Genomic DNA, 16997 nt, shown 5'->3' with positions numbered 1-16997 from the left:
TCTAGGGGGGAAGGTGATGAAAGCTGTGGAGATATTGGGGAGCGTGTTCTCCGTGACCTGCACCGCTGCCCTGCCCACCTCCTCCTCTGGCAGGAGCAGCTCAGTTTTTATGAGCAGGGAAGGGAAATGCACACGAATTCGCTTCTGCTAAGAACTTTTTCAATAAAAGACTTAAAACAGAGCGGAAAAAGCTATAAAGTGTTCTCAGCTGCCAGGATCATTTAGAAAGGCACTCATGGCTGAGTGAGTCCATGTGATAATGAGTCGCATTCCAGCTTTCTGCATTTTTAGCCAGAAAGTCAAGGCAGGGTGTCCTCTATTAAAGTTCTTTCATACATAGATGATTAAATTTCTACAAAACCTAAAATTTAAAGAGGAATGGGCCCTAGCTGGTTTGGCTCAGCAGATAAGAGCATAGGCCTGTGGACTAAAGAGTCCTGGGTTTGATTCCAGTCAAGGACACATGCTGGGGTTGCAGGCTCGATCCCCAGTAGGGGGCATGCAGGAGGCAGCCAAGTAATGATTCTCTCTCATCATTGATGTTTCTCTCTCTCTTCCCCCCCTCCTGTCCTCTCTGAAATCAATAAAAATATTAAATAAAATAAAGAGGAATGGTAAGTACTGTATTAAAATGCTTTGTTCAGAAATAGGCAATACTTTTTTTTTAAGTAGCAAAAGTGGCTATATCGATGCATTACAGCATGTGACTACTGACATTTGAGGATACTATTTGATTTTTCGTGGAGGGAAGAACTGGACAGAATCTAGGAGATATTCTTGTGTAATAAGTTGACTTTCTTGAATGCATCTTGGAAAATGGCACTGTGATTCCATTTTAAGTGGCCTACTGCAGGGGTCAGACACATTTTCTCTAAAGGGCCAGAGACCAACACTTTAGCCTTTGTAGGTCATACAGTCTCTGTTGTAACTACTCAATTCTGTTGTTATAACATGAAAGCAGCCACAGACCATATGTAAACAAATGAGCATGGCTGTATTCCAATAAAACTTTATTTATAAAGAATAAGCAATGGGCCAAATTTGGTCATAGGCACACCGCTGGTCCACAAGAACTTTCTTGAGCAAGCTTTTTCTCCAACAAAATACTTAAAAACTCTAGAACAGAACCACCCTCAGAGTAGTGTTGTTGCTTTAAAGCAGTGTCTCTCAGTCCTTGGTTATACTAGGAAAGGCTGTACATACTGGAAAGATTTGGAAAATTCTATGGCAGGCTGTCCTGCAGATTAAAGATGGATGTAGGGCCCAGGCATTGGTGTTTCTTAAGTTCCACAGAAGATCTAACATGCAGCCAAGGTTGAGAACCTCTGTGGAGGAAGTTTCTGGCAGCAAGTGTAATTAATTGTTCAGCTACTTTACGTTCTTCCTGTCACTCATCCAATAACATAGTCATTGCAAGTCATCTATAGCCAAAGAACAACTTTCTTTTTGTAAGAAAAGGGGAGACAGCACTCATTACAATTTATTGAATGCCTACTTTGTGCCAAGTCCTGAAGTGAGTACTTTATGCCTTATGAATTATTATCATCACACCCACTGATTTACGAAGAAACCGAAGCTCAGAGAGGTTAGGTAACTTGCCCAAACACCACAGCAAATGAATCTAAACCCAGGTTTGACTCCAGAGCCGAGGGGCTCTTTGGCTAATCTCACACTATCCCCTCTAAGAACAGGCGGAGAGAAGTCTTGCAAGGTTATTAACTTAACCAAAGAATGCCACCCAACAGCAGATTCTCCCATGAAAATATTCACTGTGGTGTCTCTAGAACATGTCTCACATTCCTGTAAACTTATCACATACGGTAATACACATAGAGACCTTAATTTTTTCTTTGAAAAGACCTCTGAAAGGTAAACGTTTTTAATTAGTATACTAGATATTATTTGCAAGCAAATTTTGCTTCCATTGTTATTTTTGTGGTTAAAAAAAAAAATACCAGCCCTAACCGGTTTGGCTCAGTGGATAGAGCATCGGACTGTGGACTCAAGGGTCCCAGGTTCGATTCTTGTCAAGGGCATGTACCTTGGTTGGGGGCACATCCCCAGTGGGGAGTGTGCAGGAGGCAGCTGATTGATGTTTCTCTCTCATCGATGTTTCTAATTCTCTATCCCTCTCCCTTCCTCTCTGTAAAAAATAAATAAAAATAAATTTCTGGTATTTAACAACAACAACAAAAAAATACCAGAAACATCAATTTCATTCTTCAGAAAGAAACCCAGTGTCAATTATTACAAATATTGAATTGGGCGGGCATTTTAAAACAGAAAGCTTTATCATTTTATATTAGAATTTGTGACAATTTACTCTGGAATACTTAGTACCAGTAGTGAGATTTGTGAACAATTAATCTGAATCAGCACCTAGGGGTTGGTAACATTCAAAGTATTCTTATCTGTAGCCATACCTTAGACGTGGATTCATTTAGAAAAATTAATGGCTCTTAAGACTTGTGATAATAGTGGTGAGCAGTGGTAAACAGAAACCCCTAACTGTGCAGGTATAGGCTGAAGACAGCAACCAGCTCAACAGTCTAAGAACGGGCTACGTGGAAGCAGCTGACTTGTGCCTTTCTGTTCCCTGAGAATCACTCGCTGCCGTATCAGTTGACTGACTACATGGCCTCCCTTCCCAACCAGCCCAGAATCTCAGCACATTCCTACAAGTGAGCTTCACGCAAAGTGTTGGCTGAGTAGATTCTGAACAGCAGACAGATGGTAGGGCCATGTCTGCCTGCTTTCACTGAGAGGTACCATCCATGCCTAGGATGCCAAGGTGGTGGGCGAGGTGCCCGTATCTTCGGTTTCAGCTATGGAGGCTACCAGTGGTGCACACCAGCATAGGCCAGTTCACTACAATGAGCTCTAAGTCTTAACTCGTAACTCTGTCCAATTATCTCTAATCCACTGGCCAGAAGCATTTTCTTGGTACCATCACTTCCATGAATAAGGGGGCATTTACAATGAACGCATGTGGCTTATATTCAAATAAAGTTTTGAATAAAGTTTTCACAGTGGATCCTATCTGTACACCGATGTGCTTCACAAACTCCCCCTCCATTCCCACAAAGGGGTGCTGCAGCCTCGTTGGGTCGTTTACCCGCCAAATGCCTCTATTTACTGAGCAGCTTCAATGTGCAAATCACTGTCCTCAACCTAAGTCTGAGACTCATTAAGATGATTTATTTTGGGAGGGCACTGAAGTCTTCAAAACTGCTCAGTCCCTCTTTTGTTTTTGGATTCTGTCAATAAAATCAATTACATTCAAAGATGAAGTTACCACCCAACCTTTCTGGGGCAATAAAAAGGATCTAAAAGGAGTCAGTCTCAGTACCAAATATTCTTAACCGGCTTGAAATACCAAAGAAAAGCCAAAGCTCCCGGGAGAAGCACAAGCATCCAAGGTCAGCAGCTACTGGGGATTTACATTTCACAGCTTCGAAAAGAAGTTTTGAAGGTCAGAAGGTCAAAGAGTTACATTTAGCTCTGCCAATCAGTGTGAGATACTACCAGCCCTTTCATCACACCTCACAAATCTGGAAAATCTTTCACCACCAGCAGGCCCAGGAGACATCATCAGATAAAATATCAGCACACCAGACAGTTTATAACCTCAAGATGTTGGATAACTGTTCCAAATGTACTTTTTTTTTTTTGTTTCTTCTTTCAACCAACAAGAATGCTCACAGTAGACAGCCTCTGGGCATACACCTCAGCCTCAAATGTGAGACATTTTATTCTTCAGTGTCTGCAGATGTGCCCCGGGTTCTGAAACCTGAAGTTACTACAGCCTTGAAAGTCTTAAATTGGGATGCGGATGATGAATTAAATTTCAGGGAAATGCTTTCTTCATCCATCTGGCAGCTGATGACACATTTAGTACTCTTTATTGCCTCTCTGTCCTACAGAACATGCTGTGATTTAAGCATAATAAATATTCCCTGGGGGGGGGGGGTGATCAGCTAGATGGAAGGGACTCTGAGGGGAACTGGGCAGAAGAAACAGAGGTTGTGACTGAGGTCGAGGAGAAGACAGAGGGTCAGGAAGATGGGGATGAAGAGAAGAAAATGTCAGTGGAGGTGAGATTCTAGGAGTTGAAGGGGAGAGAAGGGAATGGGTAAAGTGTGACAGCTCTAGAGAACAAAAGGACTGGAAGGAGAATAAAGCAATAACAATGACGGGGAGAGAGAGTTGTGTGGCCCTCCCAAAGGACAGTGTACAGAAAGCCATGGAGGGAGCAGGGACAGCCTAAGAAAGAAACTTTGAGTGGCTTGGTACAGAGATGAAAGCAGAGAGAAGGGGTGTGGTTGCCACCCTCCAACATGGTTCCCATGGGCCTCGCCTCCTGGCGTTCATGCCCTTGTGTCGTCTCCTCCCAGGCTGAACTAGCTGATGAGTGTGACTACGAGGCTATGAAGGAAATGGTGTCTGCCTTCCAAGGCGAGGTCACAGAAAGAAGAGCTTCTGCATGGCACTGTCCATCTCTTGCTCTGGGGAAACCCAGCTGCCCTGCTCTGAGGGACTCAGGCCAGTTATGGAGAGGCTCCAACATCAGAGAACGGAGGCCTCCTGCCGAGAGCCAGCAGCATCTTGACACCACAAGAGTGAATCACCTTGGAAGGGGGTCCTTCATCCCCAACCAAGCCTTCAGGTGACTGTAGCCCTGGTGCACATCTTGACTACAACCTCATCAAAATTTTTAAGCCAGAACCAGCCAATGAAGCTGCTCCTGAATTCCTGACCCACAAAAACTGTGTGATAAAAAAAAATCATCTTTTGTTGTTGTTTTAAGCTGCTAAGTTTTGGGATAACTTACAGCGAATAGAATTCTCTACAGATTACTAATAGGATGGAATATGGAGAGAGGGCAGGAAAGATAGAGTTGGGAGGGAAAGTCATCATAGAAAGTGGTAATAAAGCAGAAGTGGTAATAAGATCTGGAGTCTGACTCGTCTCACTTTCTCTTTTCTTCTCCTACCCTACATTGCATGTCCATTTCTTTTTGTAAGTGAAACTCCCCTCAAGAGAAAACTGAACCTGGAAAAACCCCAAGAAAGAAGGACAAAGCTATTCAGAAGCTTTTTCTATATTTAACCAATTAATCTCAACCCTGGGCTGCAGGTCCTATTCCCCTTTTTATAATGAAGGGTGATGTGACTTGCCCAAGGTCACAGAGCTAAGTGACTATCCAAGCAAAACCAATCCCAGGCATTCTGGACAGTTTTAATTATGAAGGAGCCATCGCGCTCTCTCTCAATATGGGCCCAGAACAACTTGGCATGAACTGGACTCACTGCAAAGGCCTTTGGGCTCCCCGTGTGCCTGATGGCAGCACTGTGTGGAGGTGGCTTGTGTCTGGCCTGCAGAATGCCTCCTCTCCAGGTGACTATCACCATGAGTGGCATCGCCCTTCAAGAAAGCCTGAGTCCCTAAGTCCACACAAAAGCAAAGCCAAATTCTAATACCTAGGGCCTCGGTTCTGGGGAAGAGGCCCAATGCGGACTTGCCAGGTGGCCCTAGCAGCTCATCTAGTGAACATTCAGTTTGACCGAGTTGTTTCCAATCACGTTTAACAGACTGGTCTTGCTTTCTCACGGTGTCGTTGGAGGCTAGTAATGGTTCTGAGCATGATCTCTGCTTTCCAATCCCAGCTCTGCCACCCGACTCCTCACAACAGGGATTTCATCGCAGGCCCACCATGTAACGTTAGCTCAGATCCACGCACCCATGCGTTTTCTGGGCCTGGACTACGCTGTTTCCAAACTATGCCAAGCTTGACAATACCCAGCTCCAAAGAAAGCCAATAACCCTAACCTACTGTGAGCTTTGGCATTTTACTAAAACCTTATAGGATCAGGAGGAAGTGCTGGGGGCACACAGTATAGACAGACCATTTCACTTGAAAAGAGCTCTCATTAGATACCTCTTAGGAAATCCCTTGCCCAAGTCTCCCAGGACAAGTTATCAAAAGGAGTTCTCGATCTTTCCACCTCCCTTCATCCAGCCTCCCCTCCACCCCAGGATTGTCCCTCCCTTTCCCCACCCTCCCCTCCTCGTTCCTTTCCTAATCTCTCAACCCTTTTTCATTCAGAGCAATTGTGCAGAACTAAACCCAGGAACTCAGCAAGCAACCCAGGTAGCACTCTTCCTCCTAAAAGACTGGCACAGCATAGCTCCTCCGTAATAATCACACCGGCTTCTCCCTGGGGTGCCTGTGCTGGAGTCCTTGATGCAGACCCACCAGTGATGGGGGAAACCAGAGGTTAGGGACACAGACCCTGACAGGGTCAGAGATCCCACTGGCCACTGGGATCTTGTGCGAATCACATCTCTGCACCTCAGTTTCTCCAACTATAAAACGAACACTACATTCATTAAAGATCCGTAACCACTTCCAGGTTTCACATTCAATGGTTTGCGGTTACTATCTTGCAAAACCTAAAAATTATAACTGAGGTATGACTCATGCTCAGTGGTCCTAAAGTCTCTCAGAACCTTGATTACTCAGTCACCATGTTATTTTTTAAGCTCCCACCCTGCAAAAACTGTCTACAATTTGAAGAAAGCTTTGCTTCCGCTGCAGACTCTGTCCAGCCCGCAGCACGCGTGGAGGTTTTATGGATGCAGACCCCTTCCCCGCAGGGAGCACTGAGAAAACGCTGAGTGCTTTTGTGGAGGGAGGGCTGCTTTTGCGTCTCTCCTCCTTTTCAATGGGCAAACAGAAATGCCCCTGACACCGTGGTCAGAGATTAGGCATTACACCGTCACTCGACTTTCACTTTCAGTTCTTCCAGTGTTCCCACCAAAGCACCAAATCGATTCCCAGAAATTGTCACAAAGGGGGGATAAGTTGTGGCAGAACATCAAACTCTGCTTGCTTGTGACTTGTTTGCTTAATTCCCTACGAAGTAAAATCCAGATAGTAAAACATAAATAAATAAAATCTGCCCGAAGCTGTGTCCTAGCAGATTGAGAGACATGAGCATCGACGCCTGCACACGCTGTCCCGGCTTTGCTTGCTTTGTCAATGCTCCCATTCTCTGGAAAAAGGTTATCTATCCCCAAAGCCATAAAGCTTCTAACGAGGATAAATAGTGGTAAAAAGTTTCAGCCCATGAAAAACAGTCCTCTGTTGTCTGACCTCCCCTCTTAATTGATCTTAATGGGCGATTTTAAATGAAGGGGGAAGAAAAAGCATAGCACTAACACATGGTAATTATCTGTAATTCTCCACTGGTAATGGGGAGAATAATGCAAATGTGGACAGATGCTGCTGACTAGAGCTGTACAAAGACATTGAAATTAGGGTTATTTTGTACAGTAAGTAACATATGACTAAGTTGTAGCTTTTCCAGGGCAGATTTTCATCCCTGGAAATGACAACATGCACCACAGATTGCTGGGAAGGGTAATGAGATGAATTTTCCATGAGGCACGACCCGTGGGAACGGGCAGGGGTGGAGATGTTTAACATTGTGTCCTAAAAGCTGATCAGTGTGGCAGGGACTCGTTTAGCTGCTAATATTTGATGTAAAATTCGGCGATTCTACATCAGCTTTAAAGTGAGATGAGAAATAGACTCCCCAGCCTCCTAGATAGGTTTTCTGGCAACTTAAAAAAAAAAAGACTATAATCCTACCATTTTTAGAGGTACTTTAAAATCAAGCGTTCTTATTTTACAGATGAGAGAAAGAAAAACCCAGAGGTTTCACAGCTGTTAGCAAAGACCACAGGGCTCAGGTGTGGTGGAGGAGGGGGTGGGTGAAGGGGCCTGGGAAGATCTCTGCTCTCTGCCTTACTGATAATTTCATTTTACCTCCAGGAATCAACATTTCCCTTTATTCTTCTTGACATCAGTAAGTTACCTTTCAGAATTTACTGTGTGCCCCAAAGGGACCTGTGAGCTAAGGTTACTATAATAATTAAGACAAACTTAGCATAGTGAGATTAATCATCTAATGCCTCAGCAATGATACAAATCATCACATTTTTAAAATTTCACGAATCTTCAGTCCAGAAATGTGAGCGATCTGTGGGATTTGTACTCATGTGTGAGGGAGCACCAAGCAGCACCTACTGACCCAGGAGCATCAACCAAAAAGGACAGTGTTGGGTTCAGAGTTGAAGGTGGACCAGGAAGAAAGATGGGAGCCCAAGTTTAACATAAAAGGGGAAAATAACCACGACGCTTGGTAAACGGGGACTGAAGTATCAGCCTTAGGTCAAGGATCCTCGCCCTGCCTGGAGCAACGGCCCGGTGGAAAATCCCAAAGACTTTGGACAGGCTCACCACACAGTTGGGTTTGCAATGTTGGGTTAACAATTACCAGCACGAGGAGCCATGTGCTTTTGCTTCAACAAATGATAAGACAACTGAAACTAGAAAAAAGGTGAATCAACTTGTATTTATTTTTATTTTAGTTCTCTTGAAAGTTACTCAAATTAAAAACAGTGCACCTTTGATCTATTCTGGTGGAAAATAAGTTGGGAAAGAAAAGCTAAAAATACTTAAATTATAGCGAACTTTAATTTACATGATGTCTTTTGGCATTGACGGTTCGGAACCCCATTGGAATCCGACTGTGAACTGACCTATGCCAATTCAGTGCTCCAGAAAATGCCTGGTGGTTATAAATACAAGGAGCGCCCAGCACGCACAGGGAGGTGAGCGCTGGGGACTTCCAATCCCAAACTTACTACTGGCCACAGTCCAAATCCTGCCAATCAACAGAAGCAAGGAGACACAAAAACAGTCTGTGTCTTCCCGGCCAAAATTTCTTTTTATTTCAGGCACTTAAATGAGAACCATGCAAATTCACTCGGGTAGACACAACATTCTTAGGGCAGGATGAGCAAACTTCAGAGTCGGATGGAGAATGAGACCCTTTGAGAAGTGGGGGAACCACAGAACTCACAGCACTGAAGGGGTCAGGATGCCCCACTTGGCAGGTTCTCATTCCTCATTCACTCAAAGGTGGGGCGGAGGGGGGGGAGGGGGTTACGGTGTTTCACCAGGTAATTTACTAATGAAAAACATTTTTCATCATCCTTAAAGAAAAACACTCAGATGATACTAACCGATTTTGGAGAATGTATTCCTCATGGGGATATTTCCACTGTCAAACCCAACACGCCAGGAGCATGAAAGTTAATGTATACATTCATATATACAAGGATGGCACTCTATGTATTTAGGTAATTCTCAGAGTACATTCCCGTAAAGACAATCTGACTGTTTCTACAGAAGGAAACTGTCCATGTTTAACCTCAACAATTTATTGCTACTTTACCAGGAATATTTTTCTCTTGTAAATTTAAATTAGTGAGAGCTACTAAGTCAAATTAAGCTTGTTGAAATTTTTCAAATTTGCTTTTACTCATCATTTTTCTCCCTATTAGATAAAATGCCTATGAGACCAACTGGTAATCATGTTAACTTACTGTTTATATAAGGACATCACATTCAAAACTTAAGATTTATTTCTAAGTTCTTCACCAAAATGAATATAATGTTTTTGTGTTACTACTTGCGTATATAAGTAGTTATAAATGCAAGGCCAAACTATGTTAGCAATATTAACACTGTGTCCTAAAAGCTGATCAGTGTGGCAGGGACTCGTTTAGCTGCTAATATTTAATATATTTAATATTAAAGTCGTGATTCAAAATGAGATTTTAAGAAGAACCTTTGAGTTCTCCAAGGTTTCATCATTACCAATCCTTTTGCTAATAACAGGAAAACTACCACTGATAGTATTTTACCATGTTATATTCAATCCTAACCACAACCTTCTATTCCCATTTTAGACAAGTGAACAGTTCAGCTCAGAAGAGTTAACCAAGTTGGCCAACATTACAAAATGAAAGCAGATACAGGGTCCAAAGCCATGTCTTTTTGGCTCCAAATCCCGACCTCTTTCCTTCTCGAGTTGTGACTGCACCCAAACCCTCGATCAAATGAAACTACTAAACTATGCAGCTCAAAATGTCAAGTCATACAGACATGCCACACAGGCTATTTCATACCTTTAATCCTCTGAGACTTCCTGGGCTAGTTGGAGAGGAACTGGAGGATTTCGTAGATTTAGGGGTGGAGAGCTGGCTGCTGGGAGTTCCATTAACTGACAGGAGACACAAAGGTGAGAGAGGTCATTGAAAACTCCAGACAACCAGACCGTGTCCAAACACTAAGCACATGCATGAAGCTTCCATTCATTTAAAGCTCAAAGCAGATGGCAAATCAGCAAAAAGCAAACGCAACGCATCGTACTGTATTGCAGACAAAGTATTAGACAAATAAGGAGTGGAGCTAGGATTATTTTCAATAATAGCTTTCCAACGGTGACATAGACAAAGATATAGAACATTATGGAACTAGAGATGAGACTTGAGAACTTGTCCATATATCCTGCCTACCAGCAAGGGTAGGGATGAATGACTGTTATCTTTGCAATGGTTTCCTATGAAGATTGTCTCATAACCCCCAATATCTGCTATCTTGATATGTATATATACCAGCCTGAATAACCAAGACTTTCTATGGCTCTCCCAAATCAGTTCCACCATAATCCAAACACATTTTCTAAGTGCATTATTAATGGAAAAAGAAAATTAATGGTCATTTTCCTTGTAACATCTACTTATTTGTTTGAAGGCCATACAAAAACATTCTTCAACTTCCTTTTTATCTAGACTAGTTATTTCTAATTCATTTTCTTTTCTTTGCAGATTAACTTCCCCATCATTTAGCAAATTTGATGTTTAGGTGTTTTTTTTTATACACCCTCCTCCAAACTTCCACATACTTCTCAGGCTTAAAGTTCAATTCAGAGCCTACGCTTGGAAGAGTGCGGCCACTGCTGCCACAGGGGAAGGCAGGTCACAGAGTCTACACTACAGAATGCTCGCTACACAGTTCCACATGACTCATGCTTATTCCTAATTGATTCCCCTGGATCTATGTCTGCTGTAATTTCACAGCTGGTAGTTAACATCAAATATTGGTGTAATTTTTTTTCTTTTCTAAGGAGTATTTATAACCCCTTTTATCATGAATCTTTGATGCTTTTGCCCAATGTAGATCAAAACGGCCATTCATCTCTATGGAAAGCAAAGCAAAGTGCATCTCCTTTTCTTAACATGAGAAAGCAGACACCTATTATTTTAAATGATGCTAATAAGTATAAAAAGCAAAATGCAGTCATAAAGGTCCTGACTAGGTGATTTAAAAAGGTGAACACCAGCGCTAGCTGATTTGGCTCAGTGGATAGAGTGTCAGCCTGAAGACAGAAGGGTCTCGGGTTCAATTCCTGTCAAGGGCACATGCCTGGGTTGTGGGCTCTATCCCCAGTAGGGGGCGTGAAGGAGGCAGCCAATCAATGATTTTTTCACATCACTGATGTCTCTCTCTCCCTCTCCTTCTCCCTTCCTCTCCAAATCAATAAAATATATATTTACAAAAAAACCACAACCGATCAGATATAACAAACACAATTTAAAAAAAAAAAAAGATGAGCATGAGTCCTTGCGTGAGGGTAGAAGTCCTGGGTCTGGCATTTGGGATTAGATAAATCCTATGTCCACAGGGGTTGATAGGGACCCATGAAGTCATGTTTGCTTATGTATGGCTCATTTTAAAAATTCAGTGAAGACCTGGCTGGGTGGCTCAGTTGGTTGGAGGATCATCCCGTACACTGTAGGGTTGAGGGTTTGATCCCCAGTCAGGGCACATAACTAGGTTGTGGGTTCAATCTCTAGTTGGGGCCTATACAGTAGGCAACCAATCAATATTTCTCTCTCACATAGATGACTGTCTGACTCTGTCTCTTTCTCGCTGTCTCTCTCTCTTTCTGAATCTCTTCTCCTCTCTCCCATGCCCTCTCTCTAAAAGTCAATGAACGTGTCCTCTGGTGAGGATTAAAAAAAAAATTCAGTGAAAATGAAAAATTGTTCTATTTACTGTTGAATTACCAAACTTTAACTTTTTTCTAACTTAAAACTACTCAAAATAATTATCAGTTATCTACATTTTCTTAATAAATGTATGTGGGTATATAGAGTGCAAGTACAAAACAAGTAACTATCCAATTAATTAAAAACTTTTAAGAGTATTTACCAGCCCTGATTTTTTGCCAATTAAGTTAAATTTCAATTAATGTTATATCTTTTTAAAATTCTCTTTAAAGGGAACTGGTGGCAGGAATTCATATAAAATAGAGATGATTACGGACAACGAACTAGTCAAGTTGCTGTGAGCCTAGATCTTTTTTCCTACATACCACACAGCAATCTGTATCGGCCACCAGTTCTTACTCAGTAAGTGCTGTTAGCTCTCAGTAATATTCAGACACCACACTAATATCAAAGCTTTCCTTGGAATGGAGATAGAAAAGGGACTAAAGGAGAACAAATAAATTCCTGCCAATGGTGATCTGTGTAGCAGACCAATCTCTCTAACAGTACACCCCCGGCCTAAACAGGGTTTCTTAACGAAACTCACTGCCAGGGTTTAACTGCTGTCAGTACCGACATGTCCACATTTCCCCCAAATAACTCTCATCCTAAAGAGACACTGTCACATGGAGCCCTCTAAATTCCCGATAGCATTTGGAAGGTTCTAAACATGTTCTCTAATGAGCAGTCCTTAGTATCATTTGCTTGCACATCTGTCCAGTCTTTGGGAGGGAAAGTGGGACGTGGGGCAGGGCTCCACGGTGCCTTCTCCCTGACACTGCCGCCGCCCCCTGGGAGGTGCGCAAGGACGAGCGGCATTGTGATGCTCCCACACCTTCATTACGCCCCTGATTCTCTCCCAAAGTGAGGTTTCTATCCGCCCCTCCCTCAACTTCAGGTAAGAAATAAACTTGGGGACTTTACTGTTTGCTTGTTTTCTCTGAATACTTTAAAAAATACTGGTCAATTATGAAAGCATCACAAGCTAGAAACTTAAAGGGAGAATTATGAAGGCTCCAATCATGGTAACTATTACCCACTTAGGTTTTCCAGATTAATTTCTATGTGCTTCTTACACACTATTTTGCTATTACAATAAATTGGAGTTTGGATGAGGAATGCAGTCAACCACAACACTCATGGGAATATTTCTGTCCCAAGACTGAAAAAGTACAATATTATTTTTACAGAGTCACTAGCTCTGTTTGAAATTCCAAGTAGTCCCCTGGAGTTTTTTAAATGGTCAAGTGGTAGGCCACAGTTGAAGCAGTTTATAAAAGCAAGTTATACTTCTGGGTACTGTGGCTTTTAATAATACAAAACTCTTTCCTTGCTGGAAGTGGGGAAGAGAACACAATATTAGTAAATACAGACCTATTTGTTGGTCAGTTTATTTTGTTCATGAGATTCCACATATAAGCAAGATCATGTGATGATTTGTCTTTCTCAGACTGACTGGCTTATTTCACGTAACATAATAACCTCCAGGTCCAGCGTTGCGACATTCTTTTGAGTTAATGAAGCTATTGTAATTATCATAACTTGCATATCTTTCTCCATATGAACAACTGTAAACCTACTTTTGCCCATCCCCGCTTAGCAACTTTCTTCAGAATCACAGTGAAGTCCCAGCAACTGTCTGGGGTCTCAGTTTTCTAGAACTGCATTGTGTGGTGAGTTTGATCTCTTAGAAAGAAGCTGCTTGTTCCCTGAAAGGTGATTTTAAAATCTCACACCTGCCCTGCTGGCGTGGCTCAGTGGTTGAGCGTCGACATATAAACCAGGAAGTCACGGTTCTATTCCACAGTCAGGGCACATGCTTGGGTTGCAGGCTTGATCCCCAGTTTGGGGCGTGCAGGAGGCCGCCCATCGATGATTCTCTCTCATCATTGATGTTTCTCTCTTTCTCTCCCCTCTCTCTTCCTCTCTGAGATCAATAAAAATGTATTTAAAAAAAAAAATCTCACACCTTTTACTTATGTAAGATCTATTCTATTAACCCAAATCCAAACATGAACTCAGTTAAAAATTTGGGGTACTGGAATGTGATGATTCGTGAATCAATTACTAAGCATTCCAAATTCAATTCAATGTAAAAAGATGTATGCATTTGTTAGAATACTAGAGGCCTGGTGCATGGATTCATGCACCTGTGGAGTCCCTCGGCCTGGCCTGCACCCTTTTGCAATCCGGGACCCCATCAGTGCAAGATTGGGGCCAGGGAGGGCTCCAGGGTGTATCTGGCCCATCTCACCCAGTCCCAATTGGGGCCGATGGGGCTGGCCAGTTGGGAAGGGGTCACAGGAGGTTGGCCGGCTGGGGAGGGATCGAGGGAGGGTTCCAGGGCGTGTCTGGCCCATCTCGCCCAGTCCCGATCGGCCAAACCCAAGCAGCAAGCTAACCTACTGGTTGGATCATCTGCCCCCTGGTGGTCAGTGTGCATCATAGCTACTGTCAATCAGTCGACTGGTCCAATGGTCAACAGGGTGCTTACGCTTTTATATATATAGATGTTATGAAGCAGTTGGTCTGAAAGACAAATGTGGCTATGAAACATGCTTTCAGTTCAGTATGTTAATTTCCCTCTTTCGACCTCAGGGAGACAAAATTGGAATCATCATAATACCTGATTCTTGAAACACTTGCCCCACTTTTGTTATTTTACTAAAGGATAAGCACCTGTAACCCTATCACTAAACGAAAGCTAAGAACCTGACAAAAATCTACATCTTCCATAAGATAAGCTCAGTTCAGCGCATTTATGCGAATTTCCTACTATGTTAGCTTTCCCAGTGTGAGATACTTACAGAAAGCATCGTATAAGCTTAACAGCAGAAAGGTGCTTTCAGGTAAAAATACTCATATTTGTTTACACTTTTCAGAAGAGAAAGAAAGCATTGAGCCTATTAAGCTCAAGGTAGGCATGAATGTGACAATAGAATAGCACAATTGTGTCTGTGGCCATTTTCACATTACCAACAAACTTTAGTCTTTTTCAATAGAATATTTTCCAAATTTGACTAGCAACTAGCTCCTCCATTGCTTAGGACTGTGACTACACACAGACAGGCACTTGGCGACCTTCTAACAACGACCGGTTCTCCTGTAGGTAAGGGAGGCTGAAGCGCCCTCCGTACTGTGAAGCATTGCGTACTGCACAGAGGCACACTGGGACCAGCCAGATACAGTCATGGAAATGGAGCAAAGGAAACAGAAATGTGGCAAACAACAACAACAGAAACTCAGCTGAGTGACAAAGCCATACTAACCATGGCTCACCTGGGGATTTGGCTGTAGAGTAGGCACTGGAGTAGGGGCCACCCCTCTTTACTGTGCACATTCAGTATACACAGAGGAGGAGGAGGAGACAGTAAGGAGAGCGGTTATTCAGCAGGTTTAAACTTGCACACAAACAGAAGGGTGAACCAACCTAGCCCAGAGAAAGTGGGGTGGGTGCTGAAGGGGAAAGCAGTGAACAGGAAAACGGACCCCAAATGCAGTATTTTATAAAAATTGGATGCTTGAGCCGAGGCCGGTTTGGCTCAGTGGATAGAGCATCGGCCTGTGGACTGAAGGGTCCCAGGTTCGATTCCGGTCAGGGGCATGTACCTGGGTTGCGGACACATCCCCAGTAGGAGATGTGCAGGAGGCAGCTGATCGATGTTTCTCTCTCATCGATGTTTCTAACTCTCTATCTCTCTCCCTTCCTCTCTGTAAAAAATCAATAAAATATATTTAAAAAAAAAATTGGATGCTTGAGACAGTTGTTGATTCTACTTTCACATGTTCTAGATTGCCACATGAAATCATGGTTTTTCACAAGCCTTTCCCAAGGGTGGGGAATGTCCAGCCCACGGGACGCATAAGGCCCGAGAAATCATTTGGCCTGGCCCTGCCAAGGCATTAGGGGTGAGTTAATTAAAATGTTTGAGCAAATATAGCAGGCTAATTTTTAAGTTTATAATTTTATATGGCCTGAGAATTACATTATAAAGATCCAAATGGCCCTTGGCAGAAAAAAAGATTCCCTGCCCCTGATAATATCAGCTAAGTTATTCATGATTATACTATAAACAAAGCTTGTAGGATTGGTACATCAAGAAGTTTATGGACGTTTTTATATTTTTTAAATGCCAAAAGGCTCAAAATGATGACAAATCTATAGGCATAGGGCCCGAGAGAAGCTGAAGTACAGTTAAGTCTGACTCTTAAGTAAGTAAAGCACTTCTTTCCAAGAAGAATCGCGGCTACTATTAAATTGCTTGATGAAGGAAAAGCCTGTGGAAACCTATCGAGTAAATACATTGTTATGCTAGACGTGTGTATGTGTAAGGTTTAAATTGGCAAGAGAAGAAAATGTCCACAACCATATAGAACAACATTTAAAATGCAAATATGGTCAAATGTGACACTTCTACATACATATCAAGGAGAAGAATTGAGCTAATAAGATTGTTCTAAAAAAATTTGTCAGAACAAAACAAGCCAGTTTCTTAGACAACTTACTACAACTTTGAGAAACAGACTTCGACTTTTGGTTTTAAAAATCATGTCATCTACGTGCTGTTCTGGAACCTGGCTGCATACAAGCAGTGGGAAGACCAAGGATTCATAATCATTGAAGAAAACAAAAGGAGAGTGAGATGCTGCTCCTGTGGCCATCATTCCTCTCCCATTCACTACCTGAGGCTGGTGACTTGCTGCGACGAGAGGGCCCAGGGCTCTTGGATCCAGAGTACTTAGCTGAGGAGCGAGAATACGATGACTTCAAGACACGGCATTCTAGAAAGGAAGCAAAGTGCATTAAATAGATCTGGTTTTAATACTAATCCGAGGAAGGTCACATGGGAAAGCAGTTGCCTGCCTGGAACCACTACCTGATCATTTTTTTATTACCATCCGAAAAGTACACCTTGAGGCTACACATCTGTAACATCACCTCATTATTCCAGATGGACACAGACAGCCCAGTGTCCTAACTTGATACACACACAAATCCTAATCTAAACATGTGCAACCGTGTTTAGACC

The 16997-nt window shown here is 42.6% G+C and overlaps 1 protein-coding gene across 6 annotated transcripts in view; it reads right to left on the bottom strand.

Moving 5' to 3' along the window:
• The window catches only part of DCLK2 (doublecortin like kinase 2), a 137561-nt gene that overhangs the window by 35068 nt on the left and 85496 nt on the right, over window positions 1-16997 (bottom strand). For 3 of the 6 annotated variants that reach the window (XR_011471549.1, XM_070415293.1, XM_070415294.1), the window contains exons 4-6: window positions 16651-16749; window positions 15247-15297; window positions 10042-10136 (exon numbers count right to left, since the gene is read on the bottom strand). Coding sequence is in view for 4 of the 6 variants with exons in the window: in XM_070415293.1 (XP_070271394.1) it covers window positions 10042-10136; window positions 15247-15297; window positions 16651-16749 (245 nt within the window). In the remaining 2 variants the exon portion in view is untranslated. The remainder of the gene's footprint in view (window positions 1-10041; window positions 10137-15246; window positions 15298-16650; window positions 16750-16997) is intronic. The other 3 variants (XR_011471550.1, XM_070415295.1, XM_070415296.1) reach the window with 1 other exon arrangement.

This window comes from Myotis yumanensis, unplaced genomic scaffold (genome assembly GCF_028538775.1).
Source record: "Myotis yumanensis isolate MYYU_CA2020_CCGP unplaced genomic scaffold, mMyoYum1.0.hap1 SCAF_5, whole genome shotgun sequence".
NCBI lineage: Eukaryota > Metazoa > Chordata > Mammalia > Chiroptera > Vespertilionidae > Myotis > Myotis yumanensis.
The sequence above is the reverse complement of the archived record's forward strand: the minus strand, read 5'-3'. Positions and strand labels throughout refer to the sequence as shown.